This window comes from Gobius niger, assembly GCF_951799975.1.
Source record: "Gobius niger genome assembly, chromosome: 10".
Taxonomy (NCBI): domain Eukaryota; kingdom Metazoa; phylum Chordata; class Actinopteri; order Gobiiformes; family Gobiidae; genus Gobius; species Gobius niger.
The window spans coordinates 550,434-568,243 of NC_136861.1; the positions used below are offsets into that span (position 1 = coordinate 550,434).

The 17,810-nt window shown below is 44.0% G+C and overlaps 1 protein-coding gene across 4 annotated transcripts in view; it reads left to right on the forward strand.

The window, feature by feature from the left end:
• Positions 1 to 13,970, forward strand: part of kcnc3a (potassium voltage-gated channel, Shaw-related subfamily, member 3a) — a 75,754-nt gene extending 61,784 nt beyond the window's left edge. The window contains exon 5 of one of the 4 annotated variants that reach the window (XM_079565447.1): positions 13,081 to 13,970. In XM_079565447.1, coding sequence (XP_079421573.1) covers positions 13,081 to 13,094 — 14 coding nt within the window. In that variant the 3' untranslated portion in view covers positions 13,095 to 13,970. Of the gene's footprint in view, positions 1 to 4,008; positions 4,303 to 7,525; positions 7,963 to 13,080 lie in introns of those variants that run through there. The other 3 variants (XM_079565445.1, XM_079565446.1, XM_079565444.1) reach the window with 3 other exon arrangements.
• The last annotated feature ends 3,840 nt before the right edge of the window (positions 13,971 to 17,810 follow it).

Consider the following 17,810-nt stretch of genomic DNA (forward strand, 5'->3'; position numbering starts at 1 on the left):
AACTCGTTTCTAGCTCCTACAGACCCTCCCACCCATCCTAGTGGTGAGCTAAATCGATGTTAGATTAAGTAGAGCGCTAGTTGAGATACTTGCAGTGGCAGGCTCGACTTCACAGTGGTATTGTCATAAAATGTCTAAACAAATTCACAGACGAGAACAATGGAGATGTGTGTAAGGAGTTGGGGCCACAGCAAACAGTGGCTGTATAAGAATGGGAAACATCAGGTACAGCAGCTCTAAAAGTGGATGAAAAATGTAGCTGTGACGGTTTGTAGTCAGCATCTTGTGTTCTAAATATGCAGCATGTACGAGCAAATGCTAAATGCAGGTGCGATGAGCCCGACCCAGATCTGTCTGCGGAAGTCTCCGGAGGGTTTACACAGATCCTACATCCTCAATTAGAACGGTCCCTTTAGTGAAACACACCACTGCAGGCTTCAGGAAGACACAGTCACCTATAGTGCAGAGAAATGAGCCGCGTACCAGAAGGGTTACGGAATCACAGATTATTACAGGAGCAGCGAAAAGGTCACAATGTTCAGCCCTGATCCTGGAAGAGCCACTCGTCCAGGGGTGGAACCTTTTGAAAGCTCGATTATTGTAATCAAAGGAGATCTTAGGGTGAGACACGGCGGTTGAAAACATACATTTTTCAAGCAGTCCTCAATGTGGAGATTTTGGGCTAGTTTTCTCCATAGACTGTATATATAAATGGACAGCTTCTGCTCACTCCTCCCCGTTTACCATAATGACCACGGTCGAGGGGGAAGTCAAGGCAGATTTACAGACTCCTCCTCCCCAGCTCTGACGAAACATGTTCCAAAATAGGGCATAAGGGCGTGACGTGTAGCTCGCGCGGCTCCAATGCTAACAGTCCGACCCTCATTAAGTACCAGATTTCTAAAAGTCAGCCTGGTTTCTTAAATTGTGACTAACCCAGTGTTATCTCAGGAGGAATATCTAGCCTAGTCTAGTGTTGAAAAAATAGAAACCAGGCGTTAAAGTTGTTTTTAACTTGTCTAAACTCCAATGCTTTTCGATGGGGGCCTAGCGCCGAATTGGAGGTACTACAGCAATGGCGGCCCCCAGTGTCGTTGTCAAAAAGCAGGGCAGCCAGCGGCCATTGGTTTTCTCCCTTACCATCAGAGGCCATACCTCCTTTGCTCTGGCCAATCCCGTCAGACCTCGGAAGCTAAGCATGAAGGGCCTGGCAGGACTTGGATGGGAGACCGTTTGGGAACACGAGGAAGCCTAGCGAATGTAATGTGTGAGTGAGTGAGTGGTGGTCGGAGGGGCCGATGGCGCAGACTGGTTTCCTCGCTTCCGTCAGTCTACCCCAGGGCAGCTGTGGCTACAATAGTAGTAGTAGTGCGATGTAAAGTGTGTGTCCAGAAAAGCGCTATATAAAACAAATGCATTATTAATTGTTATCATTATTATTATTATTATTAATTATTATTATTATTATTATTATTATTATTATTATTATTATTATTATTATTATTATTATTATTATTATTATTATTATTATTATTATTATTATTATCTTAGTTTTCATGTCAGAGTATAAAAGAGACTACACTTGCCCTGTTCGATACTTATTTCATGACGTTTTGTCATGAGGAGGAGATATCCCAGAAGTAGCTACAACATCTCTTCACAAAGCCAGCTTTCCCTCGCACATTCACAAATGTTGACATATTTTAGATCCACGTGTCCTGAAGCCTACCTGAGATGGCCGTATAATCCAAATTCCTTTCTGGGAGCCACCTGCACAAAAGACTGGAGAATTGCTCTCAGGCACATGTTACAAAACTTCAGGGCGGCTTTTCTCAAAAGTAGGTTTTTGTTCCACTGATGCAAAGACCACCACTTTAGTCCAACCGACTCCGCACTTTACAGTCAAGGGCAATATTAACGTTATTTTCAGAGGGATTTTGAATATACAATTCCTCCCTAATTTATTGAACTTTGAACAGAAAAATCAAGGCAACATTTTTTCACTTATGATTAGCTTATTCAAAAACAAAACAAAATCCATCCATCCAAAATACACCAAAATTCCCTTTGAAAAAATTCTTAGTAATTAACACATTGAGTGCCAAAAATAGTTTTTCATTACGAAACTAGTCACTCTAATACACCTTATGTGTGATTTTGGGAGCTCTGTGATGAACAGAAGTGAAATAAATGATCAAAAACGTGTGAAAAGTCACGATCTGGACAGTTCATTTAGCCTATATTATTTAGTTTCCTTTCTTTTCGTCTGAGTGGGCGTGGTGTTGCGTTAGCAAACAGCTGTAAACCTGACTTCTCTGGAGCGCATTTGACAAAGCAGATCGAAACAGTTGAGATTTTAACATTTCTATAAGTTTTTAAATGGTTAAAATTGGTCCAAGGACGACTGAGAAACATCCTGTTAAAGTCTTCAATCCGAGAACCAGGCTGTTTATTTATGTCGGTCATCTAGAGCAGAAGTTTCAAATTAATCACAAACTTTATATTTTTTTTCCATCTTCACCACTGCGTCTTGCATTAAAAATGATATAATGCTATAGGGCCAGATAGACTTCAGACTTCATTTTCATTATGTTTCATAATAGATATTTTTCAGTATTGATCATTGTAGCCACAGTTCCTTACTCACTCACACAGGCACACAACACACTCTCTTTCAACCTGGCCTATTGTACATGTTTTTAGTGGTAGAAGAAACCGGAGTACACAGAGGAAACCTACACAGACACAGGGAGAACATACAAACTCCACACAGAAAGGCCCCGTCCGGCCAGGGATCAAACCCAGGACCGTCTCACTGTGAAGCACGAGTGCTAACTGCTACGCCACTGAGCCGACACCTGGATCAGAGCCTTCAGGCTGACGGGACAGTGCAGAGAGAAAACAAGGCTTTAGTCAGAGGGACGTCTGAGTTTCTGTTTTAGATTGCATTTATAACGACAACTGACAAAGGAAAAGGCATGACTGCAACGTCACACTACGTATCAACATGCTTTAAGGAGCCTGGCATTGTTTATTTCTTGTTTGGATCTCTTTCTGTGAATATGAAGCTAATTTTCTTCAATGACCTGTGTGAAGTTAGCCCCCGTAGTGTCCCACTCGCTCCAAAGTGGTGTCATTGGTTAACAGCCTATCTCACCGGCTTGACCAGCAGAAACGCGAGTCTCCAGTTGGACACTTGAGTTTCTGCTGGTCATGGAGACCAGTTGTTCCCTGGAGATAAGTCTTCAAGTCGTTGTGTTGTGAATACTATTTGTTGTCATCAACCTTTGAGACGTTTCTGTGACGTCCCCACAATGTCTCAGAGATCTGTAGGATACCGAGGAGATTTCAAAGAGACTGCACACGACTCTTTGAGATCTCCTTGGTACTTTACAAAACCACTTGGGTGTTAGCAAGTAGAAATATGAAATGAAAACCCACTGGAGCACTTGACATTAAAAGGTGGGACCTCTTGGCCTCTTGGGAAGGAGATAAAGTGAATCACTAAAACACTACTCCAGGTCTGTCTTTTATGAACTACAACATTATAACACAACTCAAAGCACAAAAAGTCAGTCGAGCAGAAGAATTGTCGAAAACAGCGGTGCGAGCTCAGTTTCAGATGAATGACCTCTGGGACGTCCACCCACAGGCCCCAGTCCCATCTAGTGGCTGTTTCCCCCACTCTGTCCCACCAGAGCACCGCCTGTCCCACGCACTGTCCGCCGGCACGTGCCTCTGGGGACGTCGAAGAGCGCTGACCTTCCTGTTTTGTCCTTGTCTCTGTGTCTCTCTGTCCAACCTGTCCCTCCATTTGTCCTCCTTTTGGTCTCGATATGATTTGGGCTGTGTTCATTTCTGTTCACAACTGCTTCCACTGTGACAAATGTTCTGGATTTTGCCACTTTTAACAACAACAAAAAAACACAAAACGCTTGCATTAATGATTGTCCCATTGTCCCATCTCTGCTGCGTGACCCATGACCTCCGCCTTCCACCCCCGCGCAGTCCCGGGTTATGAGAAGTCGCGTAGTCTCAATAACATCTCCGGGATGACGGGCGCTCCCTTGCGTCTCGCACCCATCGCTAACTCCACATTCGAGCCGTTCGAGCCTCCGGGCCTGAGGCGATGCCACTCGCCCATCCCCTCCATCTTGTAGAGTATACAGCCATGGCCGCGCCAGCATCAGCCCTGTTGTTCTTTTGTTTTGTTTTGCGCAAAAGGGGAAACTGCCATCATCCTCATCCGCTTTCTCCCACTCCGCTTGAAACCGTCATCTCGAATTATCGCTTACAGAGGAGAAGCTTATCGAGCCTATGGAGTCGGCACAACGTCGTGAACCATGTGACTAAAGTCGGTGAAAGAAGAGCAGAGCCCCATTGACAGCAAAAGACTTCAAGTTGAGGCTGGTAGTTTTTACATTTAACACTTAATACAAATAAAAATAGAAAGGACAGATGGGGAACTGCCTCCGGAAACAGCTAGTGAGCCGGCTACTCTGACAAACTTTGAGAATTCTATATTTTTGGTTAGTTTATTTTTCCTATGTCCGCGAGTTTGGATGGCCCCAAAAATCAGAACAAACACAGTGGCTCGCGTGGGTAGAAAAGAACAACGGAACAGATGCAGTAAAAATCTTACTGAGGAAATAGTGTAGACAAGAGAGTTCGGGGTGAGATCCGGGGTGATTTCAGAGTCATATTGAGCATGACAAATGACCAGTAGGGCCGGGTACCTTTAAACAATACCAGTGTGGTACTGGGCAAAGGAAGTTAAAGGAAGTGAAGTTTTTAAGCTCAAATAAATGATACAAACTTGGAAGAAATAGTATCATAGAAATGGAATAAATTAACATTATTGTTCTGTTGTCTGGTTCTAGGTGTCAGATATTTTAGTATAGGTATTGAAAAAAAAGGATAATTCAGAAAATTCATAAACCAAGTAACGTTAGACTAGTTGGAGATTAGCTGCCGCTGGTCATGGAGATGTTTCTGAGACGTCCCCTGGAGATAAGGCGAGTCTCCGAGTAGTCTCGATGAAAACGAACAGGTCGTGTGCAGTCTCTGTGAGATCTCCTTGGTATCCAACAGGTCTCGGAGACATCTCTCACAGACCTCTCAGAGACCTCTCAGAGACCTCAGAGACCTCTCAGAGACCTCAGAGACCTCTCAGAGACCTCTCAGAGACCTCTCAGAGACCTCTCAGAGACCTCAGAGACCTCTCAGAGACCTCAGAGACCTCTCAGAGACCTCAGAGACCTCTCAGAGACCTCTCAGAGACCTCTCAGAGACCTCTCAGAGACCTCTCAGACACCTCTCAGAGACCTCTCAGAGACCTCTCAGAGACCTCTCAGACACCTCTCAGAGACCTCAGAGACCTCTCAGAGACCTCTCAGACACCTCTCAGAGACCTCTCAGAGACCTCTCAGAGACCTCAGAGACCTCTCAGAGACCTCTCAGACACCTCTCAGAGACCTCAGAGACCTCTCAGAGACCTCTCAGAGACCTCTCAGAGACCTCTCAGAGACCTCTCAGAGACCTCTCAGAGACCTCAGAGACCTCTCAGAGACCTCTCAGAGACCTCAGAGACCTCTCAGAGACCTCTCAGACACCTCTCAGACACCTCTCAGAGACCTCAGAGACCTCTCAGAGACCTCTCAGAGACCTCTCAGAGACCTCTCAGAGACCTCTCAGAGACCTCAGAGACCTCTCAGAGACCTCTCAGAGACCTCTCAGAGACCTCTCAGAGACCTCTCAGAGACCTCAGAGACCTCTCAGAGACCTCAGAGACCTCTCAGAGACCTCAGAGACCTCTCAGAGACCTCAGAGACCTCTCAGAGACCTCAGAGACCTCTCAGAGACCTCAGAGACCTCTCAGAGACCTCTCAGAGACCTCTCAGAGACCTCAGAGACCTCTCAGAGACCTCTCAGACACCTCTCAGAGACCTCTCAGAGACCTCTCAGAGACCTCAGAGACCTCTCAGAGACCTCTCAGACACCTCTCAGAGACCTCAGAGACCTCTCAGAGACCTCTCAGAGACCTCTCAGAGACCTCTCAGAGACCTCTCAGAGACCTCTCAGAGACCTCTCAGACACCTCTCAGAGACCTCTCAGACACCTCTCAGAGACCTCTCAGAGACCTCAGAGACCTCTCAGAGACCTCTCAGAGACCTCTCAGAGACCTCTCAGAGACCTCTCAGAGACCTCAGAGACCGCTCAGAGACCTCAGAGACCTCCCAGAGACCTCAGAGACCGCTCGGTGACTCAGCTGAAATCAAACCTGTTTGTTTTCCAGACCAGCAGCAACTGTAGTCTCCAACTAGAGGCTAGAGTGAGATAGGTGCTTTGTATGCGCGCAATGAGTCCAAGGTACGGTGACGTTGTGCAATCTCCGCAACATCTCCACAACTCCCTCCGGTGAGATTGGCCTTAAAGTACTGGTAACTGATATAATGTAGCCCGCAGTACTCCTTTTCCATTTAAAACTGCATATCAGGTACTTTTGCTTTACTTTTGAAACTACTTTTATATAACGCAGCACGTTCAGAGTAGGGAGACGGACTAAACACTGCTCCAGGTTTGTTTTTAAAGCGGGTGTAGGGCTGGATACTGTAAAAAAAAATGTATATCAGTACTTAAACGATACTTGTTTTTTGATAATGATACCAGAACAATACTTTACCTGATAGCTACACTCAAATATTTGTCAGAAAACAGAACAATAGTGTGGAAGATCTGCAAATGTACAATATCGGATTCATTTCTAGAAATGTGTGGAAAGTAGGGGAACAAAATGGATGAAAAATGGGGGGGAAATAATGGTCATAAAAAGGACCAAAAACAAGGAGGAAGAAATGGTAAAAACATGAAAAGATTGGGGCAAAACTTATTTAAAAAAATATTTGTGGAAAAATGGGACAAACATTAGGCAAAAAAATAATTAAAAATAGGGAAGAAATGGGGAAACAAATTGGGGATAAACGGGGGTAAATGGATGGAAAATATTAGTCATAAAAAATTAGCAAAAATTATGGGGGAAATGGGATAACGAGAAAAAAGAATTATGTATTTGAGCTGAAAGTCACTTCTTCTAATGCTGATGCCGATAGTACCTAAACTTTTTTTTCCGTTTTTCGCTTAAGGGTACCCAGCTCTATGTGGGTGTCATATATTTTTTCTAACTTAGTCCCAGTTTTATTGTTTGAGCTCAGTTGCAAGCTTTCAAAACCGTATAAAAAATGATCATTGCTGTTTCATCTTAAATTACCGTATGAAATATGGTCTCCGGCGCCCACTAGCCGACCTGAATGGATGTGCGCAGCCGTGAGCGTGTGTGAGAGGTCAGAGGTCATCTCCATTCCACCCGCCCCACAGAGGACCCCGCAGCGACTCTCTGCTCCAGGTGCAATGTTTTTTAGTTCTTCTCCTTTTGGCTTCTCTTTCTTTCCCTGTTTGTTCCTCCCCTTCCCTCCTCCTTCTCTGCACCATCCGCTCTCTCTCCGTGGATCCCATTCTGTCCACCCAGTAGGGGGCACTGTGAACGGCTACTGGAGCGATAGCCCCTGGTAGAGAGCGTGCGGCGTGAATGAAGACGGGCGGGGAAGAGACACATAGAAATATGCAAACCCCACAGCAGTCCGGCCTGTGTTTCACCACCGAAGAGCCCCCTCCCCTACCGACCACCAACCAACCACCACATGGCCTCAGTTCACCCGAGATCCTTCTGTTGGACACTTTTGTACATATGGACAATCTTTTTTTCTTTTCTTTTTTTCACGGTCTTTAGTTTTATACAGGTCTTATGTTTGAAAAGTCAGAGTTATTACAGTCAAGGCCATTTCTTGAAGCTGTGTTTGTTGTAGCGATGGGCAGATGACGGACTGTGCAACACTGTGTCCTCACCGGGTGGCACGGGTTCGGGACGTGGTACATAGGAGCCAAAATGTTTCAATCATCGGCCCGGGTCAATCGGTTAACAAATGACAGGGTTAAATATAAGTCCCATGTGCAATATCAGCTCTTTCTCGTTTGATTCCAGTTATTCATTAGTTAGTCATTATTTTATCTTACACTCTGCTCAAAGGGATATCTAAATAAGTTACAATTGCATTCAACTTTTTTTTAATATTTGACCTATATTTATATTTGACCCTATATGGCCGGCCCTAGGCAAGACTTAACGTTTGTTAATCCAATCCTTTTGGCCACACTCTGGATATGGTAAAGGCTAGATTTATTTAATTTTATTGTGATTATCGATTCACTAAAAAAGAAATCGGGACATGTGCAATAATGAAACATGCGCGCAGCAGTTATATTGGAGGAGGAACCTCAATTTCTTCTCGGAGGTAGAGCAGAACCAGGGAGGAGTCGTTTGAAAATATGAAATCCTTAGTTTCCAACACAAAAGACTGCAAGTCTCTGTCACTTTCTGTACCAAAGTTATGTCCGAAATTGGCACTGGTGTAGATGGCGGGAGAATGGACGTCATGGGGTTCAAAAATGTAAGCGCAGATGGCGCCCTAGGCGGCCGCCTGCGTCGCCTATGCCTAGGGCCAGCCCTGCCTCTTCACCTGCAGTGTCTCGCCTTACGTGACCCAGCGGTGGTATGGGTGGTCAGCATGATGCCTTTACTTCCCGTCCTGGTGACCTCTATGACACACCGGGATCAATTGTTTTTAGGGTTTCTGGCAGGTTTATCTGCTGAATGTGTGCGTAACCATGGAGACGGTTCGACCAGTGGTCAAAACCTACCAGAAACCCTAAAAATAATTGATACTGGGGTGCCATAGAGGCTGCCATGATGGAATGTAAAGGTGTCACGTGACCACTCAAAGACACATTGATATCAAGGTTTATTTTCACATAAAAGGTTCCATAATGCACCTTTAATTTGAGTACAGAAATCTGCCTACAGAACAAAAATGATTGGGCCTGACAGGCCGGTTAACAGGAAAGCTCGTCTCATTGGTCAGATTGACAGCCCGGTGTTTCTGATTAGTGTGTGAGATAAGCAAAGGGAGGGACTTAAGAAACAATATTGTTATTTAATATTTCTGCCGTTATGTCAAATTTCAGATCCGGGCGGTTAATTTCACACAATCTATTACACCTGTAAAACATTTAAACTTACAGACTATCACTTTAATTTAAGTGCAAAAATGCTTGTTCTATTACTTTTACTTGACCCACGGGACCGAGCGAATCGGGCCTAACATGCCATTGCCACATAGACTATATACAAAGTCCACACAGTCAGACAGATACTGAACCGTGCCACACCGTGTTGGTCACGTGACATGTACGCGTCGACGGCTTGGCTCGTCTCGCCCATCGCTAGTCATGTGTACTGTTCCGACACTTGTATCGTTGTACCATGTATACATTTTATTTTTCCACACGTATATAATAATGTCATTGCCAACACCACTTGTACACTTGGCTGATGGTTTCACAGGGTAAAAACTTACTCGATTCATATTTGGGCAGAGCACGGCAACTGCAAAGTCTACTTTGTATTCATTGTTTAAAACGATTTTTACTATAAAAAAACAAAAAAAATCAGCATTTGAAAACAAGACTGGGCAGAGATTTGATGTTTTGGCCTGGTCACAGAATATCTTATCGTCAAGGCTTGGAATAATGAGGCTTCATGCTTTCCGTAAAGCTCTCGTGCCTGCCCTAAAATGTCAAAACGGCGAGCTCTGTCTTACGATTCTTTTATGTCATTAGCATACGAGGATGTCAGAATTACCATCAGGTCAAGAGAAACTAGCACTTTCTCTACTGGAGTGTGTATGTGGAAAAAAAATTGTATTTGTGCTAACGCTAACTCGGTGACCCCCACGTCTGTATGCTGTTTGGGCGATCAACCATGTGGGTCACAGGTTGGACTTTGTTCAGACTGAAAATCACCAAATGCCTCAGGGGTTGGGCCCAGTCATTTTGTACCAAACATAGACCTTTGTACATGTTTGAGTTGGTCACCGCCGTGTGTTCATCTCCACTCTCTCTCTCTCGATCTGTGATGTCCTGCCTTCTCATTTGTGTCCTGATGATGTACATATGTAAAGTTATGTTTCGATGCATGGGTTTCCATCGCAAGCAATAAGGTTGTCGATATAACTGCGGAGGAGGCGTGTTAAGATGCTAGACTCGAGCTTAATGAATGTGTATATAATATTTAGACATTTCAGAGTGTGTATGGACATGTGTGCTCGCGCATACATATGCACTAACAAAGCATGCGGGTCAAAAACTTTACCTCTTTGAATGCACGAAGAGGTGGAATGAGCTGACATTATGCATGCTAAATGCTACGCTATTGGTCCCAGTAGACCAGGATAGGTACTGTACTGGGGGGGAGGGACGGGAAAGTTTATTTTTTCAGGATGGGTTAGGGCTCCATTTGTAGTAGGACTTGTATAGCTGCTTTCTTATCAATCTTGAGACTTAAGACATACACTTTTATCGTAGCTTTTGACTTTAGGTTGGACTCTTTCATTTGCTTCTCTCGTCATAGAGAACCATTCTGAAAGCCCCCGTGCTTGTCAGATATATGCAAAAAGAAGCACTAACTGTGAACTAACGCTAAAAATCCAGCTTCTTCCATTACAGTCTCGCCTGCTCTTGTGAAAGATGGGTCACAGACTGTTTCTTCCAAAAGGCCATTTCACCAAAGTCCCTGTACCACTGCACACTCTCTCTCTCTCTCAATCGTCAGCTCATGTCATCTGTTTGCGTCGGCTCATGTCTGAAAACTACGAGTACCACAGTTGGACTGTAGTGCGTTTTGTCGAAGGATACCTCTGCAGTGAGGACAAAAAACCTTACCCACAACAACCAACGTAAAGAGAGTGCACTGATAAGAGAATATTATAGATACATGGTAAATGGCCTCTGCTCTGAAAAAGCAGGTCCTTAATCAGACCAGTAGAAAACAACAGCTCTGAAGATGAAATTCAACTGAAATCCAGGTTTCAGTAACAAATGTTTGTTTGAAACATCATTTTTACATTTCTCAATGTATGACAAATGACATGCAGATGACAAAATTGCAAAAATGGTGCAAAATCTTACCCCATAACTATGTAAAGCAGGGGTCGGCAAGTGTCCAAGGGCCGGACCCTCGAAGTAAAGCACCACTTTCAACAAATGCCAGTGTTGTACATCATATATGACTTAATTGGGTGTTCTGCAAAGACATTTCAAAGGAATTGACAGCATTTTTTTTTTTCAAAATCTCTAATCTGTGTAAAGTTGTTTCTCAAAATCATCTTGAGGGCAAGAGGTTCTATGCTGGGGGGCCGGATTTGGCATTAACAGTAACTCACTTGTGTTTCCTGTTGCTTAGGCTTGTGAGACGCTTCAGTATTATTCTAAAACTCACTGAATATTCTAAATGCATTCCCCTTTTAGTCTCACTGCAGAGGCATTCTTCTCCATGTCCTCACACCTAAACACTTTTTTCACATATGGCTGCCGCTGGTGCAACCGTTCATGACTCAGGTATTTCTTAACCTGTTCCTCTCATGTCGCTTCCCAAAAAAAAAAAAACTTGTACTCTACGTACTGAACTGGAGAGATCCCGCCCAAATGTAAAGCTATATCTGTGCCTGCCAATGCTTTCCGTTGTCCGAACTCTGTCTCACCTCCTGCTGTCCCCTCGCCGCGTCCACGATACTACGAGAATTCTTCAACCCACCACATATCCTTAAGACTGTCCCTGAAAGAGCGACCTGAACACTCAAAACACATGCCTGGCAAGAGAAGACAAGAAGTTTGAAATGTTGTTGGGACTCAAGAGAACTTTCCCCAAGAGGACGAGAGACTCAAGTGGACCTCCATGTAAGAAAGTGTCCGCTGGGCCCTGCACTGTTTTCGTCTCGTGTGTCTGGTGTTTTCTGTTTTATCTGCCACATCCTACCCCTCCCCCTTTCCTCCATTCTGTCCATGTGTAGGCTTCTGTTCTGTACCACACCTAGGTCAAACAGCCATCCAACTCACAGCGAGCATTGGGTAAAAAACAAAAGCGTGAGTGATGTATCAAGTCCACGAGGGATGAAACCGTGCTGAATGGTTCTCCTTTGGCCGAGGTCTGGTCCTGTTGTGTGCGCAGGTCTTACACGCGTTTTTGGTGGAGTCCATCCCTGCACTTGGTGGGCTGCAGTCCCCGCATATGTCACAAAAGTTGATATGCGAGGGGACTATAGGCAGCCGGTGTGAAGAGTGTTCATGTGAAAGTTTGAGATGTCTGTGTAGTGCTGTGTTGCATGCTAGCAGTGAGCTTCTTTTCTCTCTCTCGGTGTTCTTGATTTCGCCATCCTTCCCTTCGATGTTGTCTCGTTTCGCCGAGGTCTCCACGGGTCTGGTACTCATCGACAGCCTGCAGAAATCACGGCGAAGTGAAAGCACAGCCATTGTTGAAGTCTTTCGGTGCAGAGTTTGACAAGACATCACCGTTTGAAAGATTTTTACAATGGCTCTGGTTATATCACTGGTTGTATTACGAACATTATTCCAAACCAATAGCATCACTTCCTTGCACCTGCAAAGCCTTTCTGACTGTGTGATGAGGACGTGGAATCATGGATAAGTTTGAAGAATCGTGTCAGCATTAGTTAAAGGCACGTATTGCACATATCGGAGCTACAAATGTCTTCTGAATGTAATCAGATGGTAACATTTTCCAAAGTTTCTATGCGAGCTAAACAAGCAAGGATTGTTGCTATTGGTATGAAGCAAACACCAAAGACGCAGTACCTATGTCATGATGGTGTTGTTTAAAACAATTTGAATGCTATTATTAGTAAGAGTTTCTGAAGCTCAACAAAGTCATAGAACTGGTTTTAAACATTTGTTGAAATACCACCATCATGTTGAGGGTATTGGCACTGCTTTAGACTGTGACTGCGCCAGACCAGAAAGAGTACAGCTCAAGACATTGTTCAGGAAAAACAAAAACTTTTCAAGTTCGGTTGCATTATTTAGACAATGCTAAACATCTCTTTCCTGGCCTGGCGTCAGAATCTTTCTTCAACTTTACACAAACTTAATCAACCCTTTGTCTTTTCATTTCAGTGCTGAGTTTCTGAGCGGAGAACGACTCTGAACAAGCTGCACTTTCATCTTCCTCATTTGGATTCCGTTGAGAAGCCCGAGGAGGGAAAACAGAGAGACGAGGCGAAGAGGTGTTCCGCGACAACCCCATCCCCCCCTCCTCCCCCCCCCATCCCATCCGCATTTGACTGTGGCCAATGGAGCGAGCCGAAGCATCTCCCGACTCGAGTGCCGCAAGGGCATTAAACCAATAAAGACACATGACTAGGTGCCCGTGTGCCGCTAAATCCTACTACAGCGGGAGGTTCTCAAGCCTCTCTACCTACGTTCACCAAGGACTGGGTGCGCCGTTAGCCGTGGCATCCAGAACACTATGCAAGACAGCGGTGTACGTCACGACGAAAGACTCCCGTGTGGGGTTTGGATCTGCTTACGGATTTAAAAGAGCAGCGGAATGAGTGGAACTGTGCGCTAAGTCTCTTCATACATATCAGAAACATCAGCCATATCACCGGGGAGGGGACTTGGGAACTGAACCGCTGCTGCTCGTCCACGGCTCGATTCCACCTCTGTCGGAATGAACACAAGGCCTCGACCTTGTGACGTCCTCCCGTGGACAAACTATAACCTATGGTGTGTCGGAACCTCCTCCTTGCTCTCTTTTCTCTCTGCAGAATCCCTCACTCCTGCACCACGCATCGCAGCTGTTTCTCTTTTAGCAAAGGTGCATGGCATGATAGGAAAAATAAAATAACAAAAAATGACTGAGAGGGAACTCATGAAAAACGAGAACAATAATGGCCGGAAAGTGGAAGCTGGTCAATGATTGGAAAGAGCAAAAAAAAAAAGACCAGGATGGAGTCCACAGAAAATGGGGGACTCCCCATTCCTCTCTGCAATGTCAATGCAAAGTCAGTATGATCATCCAAGCTATTTTTTATCCCCCCCGAAGCGACTGCTAATATGTGAAAATCAGCATCTCTTGCACCAGTGTGATGATGGATGAGGGCCGCTCCAGTGCGTGGAGGAAACGCGGTGTTAAGCTGGGCGGGGGGGTTGGGGATCCGCGTGGACTGTACGCTCGATATATACCTCTGACTACGGCACGAGAAAACGGAGGCTTTAAAAAGAAACGCAGGGATCGGCAGAATCTGCAGAACACCTTAGAGCTACTAATCTAGGAACGAACAAAAGAAAAATTAGAAAATGCATTTTTATTACCTTGTTTACCAGCATGAATATTCTGCATGACATCTGCAAGCCATTTTTGGAAGCTCCCCGCAACAAACAGGGCTAGAAATTGAGAATAAAAAAAAAAGATCTAGTATATGCAAAAGAGAAAAATAGATATAGTTTTAAGATACTACAGTTTCCTCGTCACATCAGCCTTGTTTTAGGTCCATCGTAACACATGTGAAAGCAAAATGTAGCCCGCCTAAAGACCCCCTACCACTGGACTTCACCGGTTGCTGCTTCCCGCTCACCTCTCCCCGTGGAGTATCAATTCTGTATGTCCGTACGTGACTCTCTCCAATGATGGCAGCTCTTGGCGAATGCCGGACTTCAAAAAGTATCACCGAAATCACCAGGTACCTGCTGCTCGTCGTCTTCGCTTCGTTGTCCTGGTTCAGCGACGGGGGGAGTGGCTGCCCCGCCTCCCGACACACCGCCGCTTTTAAACAGCATCGCCCAGTCCATGCACTTGGAATGGTGTGTTATTTTGGAAAGGAGTGTTACTTAAATGTTAAACTTCAACATACAGCGAAGAAAGTGGCAGTTCCGACTGTCAGAGCGGACGGGGAAGTGAGAGATGTTTCTGTGTCTTATGCAGTGATTCCCAACCTTTTTGTTCCCTTTTAGCATATGGTTATCAATCCATACTCCAAATACCCCCTAACTCACCATTTAAAAGTGGTTACCAAAACCTTCATTTACCCAATACCAATTTCATGACATTTTTGTTAATTCAGTAGAAAATATCAACACACAAAGAGTTCCAAGTGAAATTACTATTCAAATAGAAATCAATTATAACTTTGAATTTTAAATCTACCCCCTGCTAAGTGTTTGCAGTCCTTGTTGGGAAACACTGTTGCAATACTTTGATTATGAAAGCAAATTTGTTTGTCTTAACTTGTATTTTTCTCAGTTCAAAGTCAATGTGGAGCCAATACGCTTTAGTTTGTTCAGCGCATTAGTCCCAATGTGATCCAACCGGCCTGGCTGTTCCAAAGTGAGATACTAAGTAGCAAACACAACAGACGGTAATCAGTAGAGATCTGGAAAACGTTTCGCAAAATCCACTTCCAAAGCATGTTTTTTAGTTTCGTCAGGAATCCACTTATCATGTTGAAAAAAGGCCGACCTCAGCACATTCTCAGCTCTTGTTCGTGTTCTGATCAGTGAAAACAAAGGGCTGGATTTTGTGTCCAAACCTAGATTTCAGACTGTATTTTTGTGCTTCAGAAGTCCGTCCTCAGGAATATGTGGGTGCACAGTATGTAGCTTTACGTACTCTACAGGAGGGATGAACATCAGTGAAGCTGCTGGAACGCTAAATGAGTTCCCAAGAACAAGACTTTCATTTTCACCTCAGATTTAGTTCTTTTGAAATCGTTTTGCAATGTTGCGAAATAGTGATTCCCCCAATTTATGTCGGATCTATCATTTGGACACTTAACTTACGTTTACTATTAGGAATTGTAGACCCACAGTGAAAATGCTTTGGGCTCAACCAGTTCTAAATTAACATAAGACACAACTATTTCCAAGAATAAACTCATCTTTATTGAATTTCAAACAAAGATACAGAATGACGGACTAGCATGAATGATGCAAACAAAGATTTTTAATCAAACTCTCGACAGGACATGGCCGCAGTAATACGTTTGAGCGAAAGGCATTTCTGGCGGCCATCTTGTGCCTGTAAGCAAATAGAAACACTTATTTCCTTCAGACTGTTTTAATCTACTTCATGACTTTTTGATCATTGTGACTGATCTTATGTCATATCTGGCAAGAAAAGTTTTTGCAGTTTTTCTCATGTTATTCCAGTTTTATAGGAGGCTCAGACTTTAACTCCATTTGTTCATGGATTTTCCTCAAACTCTTCAAATCATTCACTTCTATTTATATCAAATATAACATTTGTTTCCTGCTGTAAAACAGTATTTCTGTACTTTTTAACACGACATGCCACATGTTTATTGAACATGGGACAGTGATACAGTGAGTGCTAACACTGAACCCTGGGAATGAATGGAGAAAACAAAGCTAATACGACTAAACAACACAGCCTGGTCCTGACCGAGATACGAGACTTAGAAGTAATAAACCAATCACAGACAATGAGTGTGTCTCACATTCTGCCGTTGGATCAAGAAAAATGTTGCTCCTAATTTTGCATTGGTGGCATAGGGGTTTGTTAGCCAGTCACAAGATGGCCGCCACATCAACGTGTGTCACGTCCAATATTTGAGTTTTATTTGCTTGTTTAGTGATGATGTCATCACTCCACTTCTGGGTCCAACGGAACTTTAGTCCTATTCACTCCAATGGGATTGATCTGACGTTAACCTGCTGTAGAGCTGACCATGGGCTCTTTATAAACATCTGAATTGTGTATTTTCCATACATATACATATAAAAAATATCTTGGTGAGATATATTATTCTAGTTGGACCTGGAGGTTGCTGATTAAAGATCTTTGGATGTAAAAGGAATGCTAACTCAAACAAGCAAAGTATTTCAGATTTTGAGCTACGTACATGAGTCGTAGGATAGCGCTAGCTGGAATTCAGCAAGATCTTCTTCAGGAAACTGTTTTTCTTGGAATAGGACCTATGCTGCTTTCAAGTGTCGCTGGGTCATTCATAGATACGTACATGTCCAAAAAATGTGAATGCGGAAAAAATTCTGCCTTCTACCAACTGTCCCGCGCACTCAACAGCACCGCGGTGTTTCTTCCGTCTTCCTCACTCGCCTTTTTTCCCTAAACTTCGACGCTAGCTAGCGGCTCAGCGCAGCTAGCTAGCTTGATAGAGAAATCCCGTACTTATGGAGTGGACCTACTCAGTCGCGGTCAGCTTATCTTTCCAAGGCTTTTTTTTTTTTTTTTCATTGTGTTTGGTGTGTGGCTAGCTAGCTGGTTAGCTAACGCGACTGCATCTCCTCATCTCACGCTCCGTCGCTCGATTCTCTCCCTCCATCGTCTCCCCGACTTGTTTCTTTGTTAAGGGGGGGAGGGGAGGGGGGGCAAAAAGCTTCTTTCTGCATCTCTTCTTGTCGTTGCATTTAATTATGTTTCTGTTTTTTGGAAATGAATTCTAAATGCATGCACGGGAAACCTAAACAAAAATGACAGACATGACGTTGAATCATGCGGGTGAAGGGAGGCCTCTCGGTTGTTTCTTTTTCTCCTCCGATGATGAGGAAATGTTTTCAAAGTGGTCCCATGGCAGCTTCATTTTTACATTATTTTTTTTTGTTATTGCTAACCGAGCTAACTAACTTCATTGAAAAAGCTTCGGGTTTGCGTTTGTCTCCCGATTTTGACTTCATTGTTCAGGACAGTTGCGAGATGAAAAAGCCTAATATATTTTTGTGTGGCTCCAATGTGTAACTTCCTGTAGGGCAACGGCCATTTCCTGTCCGTCATTTTAACGTCCATTAAAAAACAAATGAAAATTCAATTCAATCAAATTTGAGGAAATGTGTTCAAATTGTGGCGAAAACACCCGCATTTACAAACG